Raw genomic sequence first — 13,202 nt, forward strand, 5'->3', positions numbered from 1 at the left:
ACGAGCATACAATCAAGTTATACAGCTATCGCGAGTTTATCAAATTCGTCTCTCATTCATCGAGTGATATCAACACGCCAAGGTAAAAAACCGACTTGTCAAAAATAAAAGATACTTAAATCATCTCAATCATTTGTTTACCTTTTTTTATTCTTCATGGGAGAGAGTATTTTAATCAAAAATAAACAAATGATTGAGACGCAGGACGCAAGTTTCTAACTTAGCCAAAAACAGAAGAATAAGGAACATTCACATTCAATTAGTCAACCTGCTACAAACTAAGCTCTATGGACTATGAACTATAAGCATCAAACTAGAAAATGATTCCTAATTACTTCACTCTAGATCCCAACCATACGTCTGACTACGATCTCACATGTGAGACCAACCCATTAATTTACATAATTAAATACAAATACATAGGGGCTGTATTTGAGTTTCGCATTACCCTGATTTCACATTCTCCCATCAAATTCGCACTTTGAATGCTTAATAATTTCCGATGAAATCTCGAAATTTTAATTAGTCAGCAAAGACTACATTCCTATCATCAAATATTCAAATCTCGAAAATTTAACCATTTTCTCGAATACAATTCCCTGGTAAAAGAAACTTGAATTTATCAGCATTCTGTAACAAGTATGCAGGAAGATGGACAGCAGAATAAGACCGCGGAACAGCTCCCAACTTCCCAATCATTTCTCGGAAAGTATGTTCTTCAGGAAGCATGTCGAACAAATTAGTCCCTTTACAAATAATATCTTGAATCCTCTTCGGGTTGAGAAAATGGGAAAATCTGACTCGGTCGTTGTGACTGTACGCCTTCATTTTGAAAATAAACTCGTCTATACGCCGAAAACAGAAACTGCAGTGCCACCCTGCATCTGCCAGGATCATATCAGTCTGTCGAAAGTGCGCGTACCTTGACACACCTCCTTTATACCTGTGAACTGAAGCCCTCCAACTATTATTATCTACATGATACTCGAAAGAGTAGATGTAGTTTTTGAGTCGTAAGTGAAGAATAGACGGAATCTCATCACACCATCTCAAAAGATCAATGGTATGTCTGCTAGGAATTTCATCAACATCCGACATGATAAGCAAATCATCATCTTCAATTCCAGCTATACGGATAAGTTGATCAAGCGCAACTCTCTGATACGCTTCCTCAACAAAAGGATTCTCGCCTTTCCTAAACCGTCCCCCAATATTCCCATACGTCAACCTAGGCTCAATAAACTGAAACTTATCCCGATTAATAGCAAAATACAGCGGCTTCAGTATTCCCGTAAATGTTGAATTTGATTCCAACACGACAAACTGCGTCACATAAGGGTACAGTTCATTCCAACGGAGTTCAAGCATGTCCATTTCATTATTGACTAAAACAGCGTCAAATACTCGTCTGGGGTACTCACGAATACCCCAACCGTGAAGCTTGCATAGAACTTTCATTGTCACATTCTCGTTGTAATAATGTGTGATCTCCGTGAAAGGTTTAGGAGGTCGTTCCCAAAGCGGTCGAAGAAAGTAAGTTATCTTCTGACCGTGCATATATGAACCATATATGCATAATGGGATTACCACAAGGAATAAAACAAGGCTTCTTAAATCAACTCCTCTTAATAAACATCTCATTCTTGATATGATCAAAGCTCCGCTACACCCGTCCTGTATATCGCAAACAAAGTTTCGTCATTGTTTATTGTCAAGAAACCATCTCAACCAAAAGCTTAAGCTGATGGTTGAAGTTCCTTGATTCGTTTTATATTCTAACATTCCCCCTCACACGAAGTGCGGGCGGTATTCCCTGGCCTGTTCTGATTATCCACTTTAGAATAGAGGGGTGGGATTCGAACCCGTGACCTTTTGGTCACCAGGCTCTGATACCATGTCAGCTTTTGGTTGAGATGGTTTCTTGACATTTATACACAGTGGCGGAGCCAGAATTTAAAGCCAGCGGGGGCGAAGAGGTTATTCTACAAGTCAACCTCGGAAAATTTTGTAAATTTTAATTAAAAAATTCGAAATTTTCCAACGCCAGCAATGATTTAACCATTTTTCAAAATTCTCGTCGCATATTTTAAAATTCAATCTTAAAAATGGGATTAGGTTAGGAGAATATCCGATTATCCCTTAAAACAATAATTACCACAGAAAATTTCTCGGGGATTTCACAAACGCAAAATAAAATCAGATTTAATTAATCCCATAAAATCAGGAAATCAACCTGTCATCTAATTTTATACTGGCCCACAACTTAAGCTTAACTTAAAACACTCTTGTAAAGTCACACATAAGAGCCGGTACTCATAACCTGGTTTCAAAACACGTAAAATCGGAGAAATTTAAACCGTAACGCTAATTATATCTCATGACATGCAAAAATAATTATGAATGACAAAAATTTCATAGCGCAATCCTTCAACTGAATAAAAAAGGTAAATAAATGTTTGAGACGTAAAGCTGGATTTTTTAATCAAATTTAAACACACAAACCATCAAAAAATTTGAAAATTGCAGAGAAAGGATTAAAATACCTGACCACAAACATGGTGGCAAATAGCATCAGTTTTTTTGGATGAATAATATCCTTCACCCATGTTTATATAACATTTAAATTATAGATTTTTTGACAATTTTATTGCTCAAATTAATCAAGATAAAAAATGAATTTGGAATTGTGATTTTTTTTGGGAAATTGGGTTTGTGTGGGTGCAGTTTAATTTGTAGAAATAATGAGTTTAGAAGTTGAAACCGTTGATATACTCCAATATATAGCCGTTTGTTTGGTATTTTTTTTCTCTAAAAAAACAACAAAAATATTAATTTGTTCGCTAAAAAACAAGAGAAAAAGGAAGAAGAAGATGAAACAGGTTGGAATTTGAAAAGGAGTGGGAATAATTAAACTCATTAATAAGAGTATAAACTCAAGGAATGGTGAGGGACGGATTTCAGATTGTGGGGTGAATATCATTCTTTCCAAGTCCCACCCTTGTTATATTTGTTCGTTTTGTGTAAGACGGTTTTACGTAAATATATATAGAGTCGTTTTATGTAAGCATTTGTGTTTCTTATACCCGTTCCTATTGTGTGAGACGATTTTATGTAACAATCGTGTAAGATCGCTTTATGTAACAAGTATTTGTGCTTCTTACACATGTCCGTCTTGTGTGAGACAATTTTACGTAAAAATTGTGTAAGGGGTTGTTTGGTTGACAATGAGAAATTGCAATGCCTAGTAAGATCCAATTACTATGCTATTCTATTTCATCTGAATTTGGAAAAGTTGTTTGGTTGCATGTGAAAACTCTAATTCCATAAGAACTTCCAGCTACCTGGGGGGCTAGGTAAACAACTTCCTCCATCACGGAGGAATTAGAGTTCCTAAGAAGTTCCAATTCATGTGAATTGGGACAACCAAACAACTAGCTATTTTTACACTTCCCATGAATTACAATTCATGTGTTTTTGAATGACAGCCAAACAAGTCCTAAATATCCTATTATGTAAGTGTTTGTGATTCGTACATGGTACACCCGTTTTCGATCATTTTCCGTGTTTTATGTGTTTTTGAATGGCAACCAAACACTATTGTTTTGAAAAGAGAAGTGTTAGTTAAAAGATTATAGGGTTAATAGTGGTAGTCTACTCATTTTTCATTTCCAAATTTAAAAAGAAGACAATTAAAGTGGAACAAATAAAATCATACTTCGTCATAATCAAAAAAATTAACCCGTGCTTTTTTTTTTTTTTTGCACGGGATTGTTTTAATAAATTTGCCTTCAACACATTTGAAAAGAAAAGAGCAATGTTTTTTTATGAAAAGTATAACTATTTCAATTTAAAGATTTGTTTAGAACTTAATTCCCAATATGCTGTTGATATTGATTTGGAATAACTTCCAGACCTACCTGAACAGTGGGAATTAAGTTTAAACTAAACCTAAAGTCAGAATTATTTTTATTTTCAACACCATAATCATAAATCACTCGTTTTCGAGTTTTATTATAATTTTTTGAGCTTAATGTTTTAGTGAATTAACTCATAAACTTTATAGTAAAACTCATAATTTTTAAAACAAAACTCAAAAATTTATTATAATGCTCAGAAAATATAAAACTGGTGGTAATACATCGGATGTATAATCCACTTACTGCTCTCTCTCGGTATATTTTACCCTTTATTGTTCTTTCATTAAAAACAGTTCAATTAAGTAATTAATTCAACCTAAAAAAAGTTTTTGAAAATAGAAATTTCTATATTTTTATTTGCTAGCTACAATTCAAGGTAGATTGAATGGTTAGCAATTTAGCATTATCTTGAAATAATATGGTGATAACTTTAAACTCTAAAAAAAATATAAACGATGATTTTATTCGTAAAATATATTTTAACAATATAGTGATAACTTCAAACTACATTTAGTATTTGTTTTGATGTTTAATGATTGTTTCAACATTTTTTCTTTTGAAAAAAATAGAGTAAATTGATTATTACCCCCTTATATAATTCACTTTTTGAAACTTACTCCATTATATAATTTTTTTCGAAAATTACTCCAATAAAATGTCACATTTATCAAATATTGCTCCCATTTAACGATTCCGGTCAATAAAATGAAAATATTCCACTCAAAATTTGAAATTGGTAGTAACTTTTGCTGTTTATGACTATATTGTCTTTAGTTTTATTATATTGAAGACTTCAACTGCACCGAGAGGGAAAAAGGGATTTGACAAAATTGGGAGGAAGGAGGTGAATTTAACAAATTTGGGAGGAAGAGTTTATTAAATTAAGCATATAATAAGGCTAAGGGTAATATAGTCATATGCAAGAAAAAATAGTACCAAATTTCAAATTTTGGAGGAAATATTTCTCTTTGTTTGGCCGAAATCACTGAATGGAGCAATATTTGAAAAAAGTTATATTTTACGGGTGTAAGTTTCGAAAAAAATTATATAAGTGAGTAAGTTTCAAAAAGTGAATTATATAATGGAGTAATAATCAATTTACCCAAAAAAAATATATACATGATGATGATGTCTTTTTTTTTAAAAGAAATTGATTTATAATTGCTAAACACAATACAAATAGGCTTTTTTACTTCTTCTTTTTGTGTCATTAATTCAATCATAATTCAATGTATATATTTTTTTTAGAGTAAGAATTATTCATCAATGTTGTATTGTCTCAAATCAAATCAAATCAAATACTCCCTCCATTCAAGAGCAAATACAACAATTGAGATTTTGCCACTATTCATGTTCGAAGAGAATAATCGATATTCCTTGCAATATATAAGAGAAAATATATTCATGTGGGATATTGTTTAATTCGTTTTTGTAAATGCAATTAGAATATCAAACTTTTATATTTTTTTATAACATAAAATTGAAAATATTTACATCGTAAATCTTGCATTGACAAGTGTGTAGTGAGACCTTGTTGTATTTGGACTTGAATGGATGGAGTAATTTATAATCAAATACTACAAATTAATGGTAAAACTGTCACGTAAAATAAAATTTAATGCTTTAGGTAGTCTTCTAACTATATTGTATAGATTAAGTAACAATGATTAACTTATGACAACCATTCATCTTACTCTCCAATAAAATCTACATAGAGTAATCAAACACAATCAAAGCAAATATATAAATAAATTATATGATGAAGTGAGCAGATAGATCCCCTGTCCCATATGGTGTTCCATTTTTTGTCCCATCCTACTATTTGCTTGACACATCAACATAGGAAATAATAAATATACCATATATTTTTATGTGTAAGTGTCAAAAGGAGAGAGCATGAGACAGGAGATGGAACACAAAAATGTGTCAGGGGATCCTCGTTGAGGTAGGACATGCATGAGTTACATATAACAATTAATGTAGTGTAATATTAGGATTCTAATTCTGGAAACAAAATATACATGTCTTTACAGGTTTTTAAATTATGATTACTTCATAGAACAACTGTGTGTAGTTTAACCCCTATTTGTTAGAGTAGGTAAATTTTATTTGAGAAAATTCTGAGAAGTATTATTTCTTCTCATAATTTCTTGAGTTGGTCTAGACTCTAGAGGGGTCCTCAAATTAGACATGTACTTAACACACAACCCATTTATGTTGAGGTAAGCAACCATCCCCACTAAACTAAAAGAATAAGAAAGCTCTAATATTTTCCCGCCTAAATGAATATTCCATATTTGGGCTTTATTATATCATATCTACAATTGGGCCAAACTGCTTAATTCCATATAATTCTATTCCATTTACATATTTATAAGAGCATTCATATATTGTTTTTACTTCTAAAACGAAAAAATTGCCAATAATATATATTTTCTTACACTTTAATTTAACATCTATACATCTATTTATACTCTATACAACGTGAACATTTAAATTTTGGTTAATTTTTTTGATTCAATATATGCATAAGTATATCTATTACAACACAGATGCACACAAAATAAATTCACCAATTTTATATAGAGTAACACTGTTGAACCTTTTTTTTTATCTCTTAACACAAAACATTACTAATATTAATTTTTATTCTATACTAAAATTTTAAAAGGAGTTAAAACGAGTTAAATATAATTAGATCATTGTTAAATTCTCTAATATTCTTATCTAAAAAACCGCGTATGCGCGGAATTTATACTAGTAATCAATTAGGAGGTTAATTATTTTATTTAAAAAGAAGACAGTTAAAGTGGAACAAATAAAATCATACTTCGTTATGAACTTATGATAAAAAAAATTAACCCGTGCATTTGTTTTTGGCACGGGATTGTTATAATAAATTTGCCTTCAACACATTTGAAAAGTATGGGAAGTTTGGTTGTCATACAACTCATGCTTAAATTATTATTTTGTCAATTAACTTTTTTTTTCTGTTATAAGGTTAGCTTACCTAAAAAAAAAGTAAATAAAACTTCTCGTAATATTTATCAGCAATCTAATTCATTAAATTAGCCACGTGGGAAACACACGTAAAAGTAATAATTTTGTGGTTTATAACGTTGGTTTGATTTTTATTTAAAGTATTAACATTAATTATACTCATAAGTTTCCCTAAAAAAAATTATACTCCATGTTACTAAATTTAAATTCATGTATTAGATATTCTCTAGAACTTAAGAACTACAAGTATCCAAAGTAGATAATCCAATCATAAAGCTATGTTCGATTTTTATCTAATCGTATGTTATTAAATCTTAACCAGTGTATTAAAAGTTCTCTGGATAATCCAATCATAAAGCTATGTTCATACTTAATTTTAAATAACTTCATCTTTAAATCCTATGCATTTTAATGTAACATAGTCGTAATGCAAACTCATTCGGTAAAAATCGTTCAAATTTTAAGTTAAAGAATATGTTCTCTCTTAAAAAGATAACCATACATTTACTTAACGAATTCATGGTTTCCAATATGGATCTTATGTCATGACCGTATTTATTTTTTGTTTTTTATATATAAATAGCTAATATTTTATTTGAGATTTTAGGTATCCTCAAAATAAAAGTGACACAATTATAAGAATGACCTTTAAATTCGACCCCTTTTTTAATGTGTGCCACAAATTAACTCACCCTATTAATAGATATGCTAATTTAAAAATGTATATAAAATATCATTATCCTCCATAATCAAATTCATTCTTTGTCTTTGCAGTTGTCTACTAATCATTAAAAAAAGACACTGCATTTCCAAAAGAATCATTGTATCATAATAACAACTAATAATCAAAAACCAACAATACAACATCAAATCATGGATCATCGTTTCGTGTTGGCATTCACATTGGGATTAATCTTATTTACAAGCGTTGTTATGGCACAGGGCCCTGCAGCATCGCCATCAATTAGTCCAGAAGGATCGAAAACACCGTCTATGGCTCCTACCATGTCGCCATCAATTAGCCCAGAGGCATCAATTAGCCCTAGCAGCCAAAGTGTAGAGTCTCCTACGAGTGAACCCCCTGCTGCTGCGTTGTCTCCCAAAGACGCGTCTATCGATTCTCCTGCTGGTTCTCCGGAAGAAGGTTTAGCACCGGAAGCAGACGGTCCTTCTCCTAGTCCTAGCGAGAGTACTCCTGCTGATGCTCTCGCAGCTCCGCCTCCCAAGAAAAATGATGCCACCACTCTTAAGTTGTCCGGCATTGCTAGTGTTATTGCTCTTTCAATCGTCTTTTGCTAAGTTTATTAATAAACATGTGCTATTTGTAAAAAAAATGTTGGTTTTTAATAACTACCAAGGTATACTAAAGATACAAATTTGAATGTTCATATGTTTGTGTGTTTTATCGTTTACTAGTTTTATACCCGTGGAAAAAATACACGAGTCGTAATAACAGGCGCTATCATTAGACACATAAACATATAATCGAGCGTGATTAAGTGTTCAATATCGTGACAATATAAATAGTCCATATTTGGAGATTCGAATATTTGATAAATATTAGATTTGAATATTAGATAATGTACAATCGTATTTTATTAGAACCATATTAAAGGTATTTGACATGTTAGACCCGTTAAATGTATGTAAATTGTGACATTTTAACTTATGTTTTAACATAAGTAATTAAAATAACATAAGAGATATGAATATGGACTGTGTTGAGGAGAGATGTTAATTAAATAGAATAAGAAAATATGGGGGGACTCGGCCGCCAATTAGAAGTCGAGAAAAAACTCAGCTTTTAGAGTATTAGGTAAGTGTGAGTTTATCTTTTAAAAATATAAAGAAAAAATAGATGTATGCTTTATAACCCTCTCACATGCACTCCTTAATATTGGGATCCCCACTTATTTTAAAGGATGTATCCATTATTTTATAGGTCCTCATTTATTGTATATGAGAGGATAGCGCTGAGATTGGGCGCCACCGGGCGGCGCTAACTCATTTTCCTTATAACAACAGACATACATTAAAATTGTTAAAATATGACTGATACAATCATCCATTTTTTTTATTATGTTATGTGAATTTGAGAAAGTAGTATCTATACAAGCTTGATCATTATAATCAGCAAAATTATAATTTTTTTTTTACAATCTATATAATCCTTGTGATCGTGTCGCACGACCTCTTCTTAAACAAAGAGATTATCATAATTCATAATCTCTAAGTTTATTTGGTCTCCTCTTTACCTCACAACAACGAGTAACGAAAATTGTTTACCCAAGCAAATTTAAATGAATTCTCCAACACGACAGACAAAAAAACTACTAATGGCGATTTAAAATTTATAATATAGATCTCATACGCAATTTTTGCTGACTATATGACAAAATGATGAGATAAGGAAAACATAACATACAATTGTTATCATTAATGGTACTAAAATTGTTAATATGCCGAGGAACAAAATTGTTAATATGCTGATATTAATCTTAGTTATATATACAAAAACAGGGTGAACTCGTGACTTTTTAAGAAGAAAAAATTTGAGCATATATAATTAGATTGTAATCACGAACGAATATTTTGGATGTTTAAAATGCGTCAAAGAAATTGATATCAATTACATGAGGATCTTCTTAAACATTGTCCGGGCCACCACCCTTAAAAAATTTAGATTTATTGTTTTTTAGTCTTGGGGGAGGGATATTCGGTGGCAAGGGAGGATTTGTTAGGTAGAAGGTGCTGGTTTGGGTTTGGGGTTCTATGAGATACGGGGAGACATCGAAAGGGCTTTTTGGGAGGACACTTGGGGCTGCGACGCTAGCGGGAGGCACTTGGGTGGCAGCCAACCCCGGTGGTGGTTACGACGGGGAATGAGGTGATGAGTGGTGATGGTGAGGGGGTGTATGTGGTGGATATGAAGGAGGGTATGTGTGTTAGTGAGTTAATGGGGGTGTAAATGGGTTTAAGTGTGGTGGGCAAAACTCAAGAGGTTGGTGATGGGTAATTAGTAAGGGTAAAATTGTCATTTTATGAGATTTGGTATTGAGTATGGAATAAATGAGGCTTTTTGGTATAAGTTTTGAAAAAAAAAAAATATTCTAGGTATAAAATTTGAAAAAGTGTCTTATAATAGGTATAAGGTATCAATTTACCCAATAAATTATGAGAGATCTTTCAACAAGTTATTGAGAGTGTGCTTCTCATAAGTCATAATCCTCCAAGCCTCTATTTTTGGTCAATACTAGACTTATTCAGTTAGTGGATATTTTTATAACGAGCGTATCAAATTTATACAAATCGTGTCCATTTTTATTAATAATCTATTTTAATTTAGTCTTTTTATTATTTTGATATATCATATTAACACCAAATTTTAGGACGATCTTTCAAAATTTTTTTGATAAATGAAAACGGTGGAAAGGAATACGGGTCATTTGGTTCGGTTTCAGATCAGGTTAAAACGGTTCGATTTAAATTTACCTTATTTTCAGTTTTAGTTCGATTTCAATCGGGTTCATTTCAGATAGCTACTTTAATCGGTTTATGCTATTTCGAGTCGAGTACACTTCGAATCAAGTCAATATCAGTTTAGTTGAGTTTCATGTCATACTTTTTTCGAGTTGAAGATAAGAACATTAGCTTAAATGTACCTTATAATTTTCAATTTGAATGTAAGGGATCGTTTGGTAACCCACTAAATAAAATTGGAATTCCAATTCAGGTGAATTTCAAAATGAGTACCTTGTTTGGTTACCCCAACTTACTTGAATTGGAACTTCCCATGAACGAGGGTAAGATTATTGGTAGTATTGAGATATAGCTTTGGTAAGCCTTAAGACAATACTCACTCAAAACTACCAATAATTTACCAAAGTCTTAAGTTGAGTTTTGAAAATCCAATACTCAATTTAAAACTTTGAGTGAGTCTTGACCCGACCTTCAAAGAAAATTATCCAATGAATGAATCTCATGTGTCAATTTTTTTTAAGTTTGTAAAAAAAAAAAAAAAAAAAAGTGAAATGGAAAAGTAGAGTCTGAGGTAAATCTGGATGATAATGTATGAAGTCTGAAAGTTAGTGAAAAGCTGATGTGTAGAGTCTTTTTACCAATAATCATACCCTCCTAAGTCCTAAGTCTCCTTAGGTAAATTGGATACCTACATGAATCACTAACTAGGCAATGCAAGTTTCTACATTTACAACCAAACGACCCAATTCAAATTACCATTAATAAACAAATAAGGATTTTTTGTCAAACACAGCCTTTAAAAAAACTCTTTGCGAAACATTACCTTTAAAAACATAATTTGTAAAACATAACCTTAAAAAACCCAAAAGTTGCGAAACACTACTTTTTGGCCGGATTCCGCCAGCTTAATTCATTTCCGGTGTCATAATAACTCGCACGTGCCATGTTTATATGACTTTTTTTGTTTTTTTTTGTTTTCTCCCCAATTTTTTTTTTTTTGGTAAGGTAAGAAAACTAGGTTGATCCTCTAGGGTAGGACCAACCTATCTCATCCTTTCGAATGAGTGAGGTAAGTTGAAACCACCGCCTTTCAAACCACCTCAAAAGAGTTGGACATTCATGTCCAATAGAAGCCATGAATTGTTTTCTCCCCAATTAATCCCCCTCTTTCTTAATTCCCCCGCTAAAAGCCCCTTCCCTCTTTATCTCACTATCATCCACTTCACCACTTCCCTGCCTCAATTTTTCTAAATAGCTCCCTCTTTTTTTCACAATGTTCAGTGACAGTTCAGAATCTTCGTCAAACCGCTTCTCAAATGTCGTTGTGGCATCCCGACCGCCTTAAAACTTTCATGATGGAAAAAAAATCAAGGAAGAAGCTTTCTAACATGTAAAAATTTGGGATTGTTTAAGGTGATTTCAGTCTAAAATTAAGTGAAATAAAATGGAAGGAAGAGTTTGGACATCACACATTCACACGTGATAGAGTAATTAATTTTTTTGGTGCACTTATAGCGTAATTAATGGCGAGTCATCACCGGTTTTTTATTAATTTGGTCAAACTCCGGCCTAAAAGTAGTGTTTTGCAACTTTTTTGTTTTTAAAGGTTGTGTTTTACAAACTTTTTTTTTAAAGCTAGTGTTTCGCAAAGAGTTTTTTTTAAAGGCTGTGTTTCACAAAAAAATCTAACAAATAATCAATAGAAAAAACCCCTAAAATCTATATATATATATAAAAGAGAGTTTTTTCGAGCGATTTGAGAGCGTCCACATCATCAAAAATCAATTTAGGAAAGTATAATTTTTGATGTAAAAAATAAAGTGGAAAATCTTTTAATTATTATAATATGTATATTTTCTAAATTATATTCAAGTGATATTTCCAATTTTTATATCAAACTTTTACATTTCATTTGGCAAAAAAATATCGTTACAAAAATTATGAAAATAATATAATTAGCTTTGTGTTAAAAAATGCTATCATTAGAGTATAAATTTCATATTATTTGCACATAGTAAAGCTGGTGTACTTCTTAATACGTAAAATTGTGTACTTTTTAGTATGTTTTGTCCCACATTGGAAAATAAGTAGGTGTGATGAATATAGTACATATAAATAGTAGAATTGTCCCACATCGAAAGATTAGTATAAGGTGATGTGATCCTATGATTATAAATAGGATGCATATTTGGAACTTATGTATCCACCCAAAATTTTTTGAGTCTCATAAATATTGTTTTAAAGAGCTCTTAAGATTTTCTATCATTATCTACGATATGATATAAAAAATAATGTGGAAATCGTTGGGAACTACCCGAAAGAAAATCAAAAAATCAAAAAATAACTAAAGGTTTTACTAATTAAAGCAAATTAACAAATCAATAATAATAAGAACAATGACACGGGAAGCCGGGAAGGGGAGATTTACAAAAGAATAATTGAACCTACAAAACCTAATACGTAACTTATATATATATATATATATATATATATGCACGGATTAAAGAAGAGTAGTTTGATTTATGCTTGACTCTTAATGTCAATAGGAGATTAGCAGGGTGGTACGTAGCAATTAAATTACCATTCTAAGATTCTTCATTATCTTTTGTTAATATATATTTACAAATATTAAAAGGTTAAATTAGTATTTTGTTATTATATTTACAAATATTAAAAGGTTAAATTAGTATTTTTAATAAAGTGTTTTAAAGAAGTTGAAAAATAATATGTATACAATAGTGGTTTTTTTAAGAAGAGACATGTATTTCCTGATATGTTATATCTTCCACATTGAAAAATAATGTA

The 13,202-nt window shown here is 31.4% G+C and overlaps 1 protein-coding gene across 1 annotated transcript; it reads right to left on the reverse strand.

Moving 5' to 3' along the window:
• Window positions 1-233: 233 nt before the first annotated feature.
• Window positions 234-2,975, reverse strand: LOC141643877 (uncharacterized). The gene is made up of 2 exons (XM_074453215.1): window positions 2,544-2,975; window positions 234-1,674 (listed from the first exon to the last, which is right to left on the reverse strand). Exons 1-2 carry the CDS (start codon window positions 2,604-2,606, stop codon window positions 574-576), a joined length of 1,164 nt encoding a protein of 387 aa, XP_074309316.1. The 5' UTR covers window positions 2,607-2,975; the 3' UTR covers window positions 234-573.
• Window positions 2,976-13,202: the final 10,227 nt, after the last annotated feature.

This window comes from Silene latifolia, chromosome 2 (assembly GCF_048544455.1).
Source record: "Silene latifolia isolate original U9 population chromosome 2, ASM4854445v1, whole genome shotgun sequence".
NCBI classification, from domain to species: Eukaryota; Viridiplantae; Streptophyta; class Magnoliopsida; order Caryophyllales; family Caryophyllaceae; genus Silene; species Silene latifolia.

Excerpts from the sequence above, each read along its gene's own strand:
- LOC141643877 (XM_074453215.1), bottom strand. The coding sequence starts at position 2,606 with ATGGGTGAAGGATATTATTCATCCAAAAAAACTGATGCTATTTGCCAC. Across the intron at positions 1,675-2,543 it reads GCCACCATGTTTGTGGTCAG|GACGGGTGTAGCGGAGCTTT; the intron begins GTATTTTAATCC and ends TGCGATATACAG.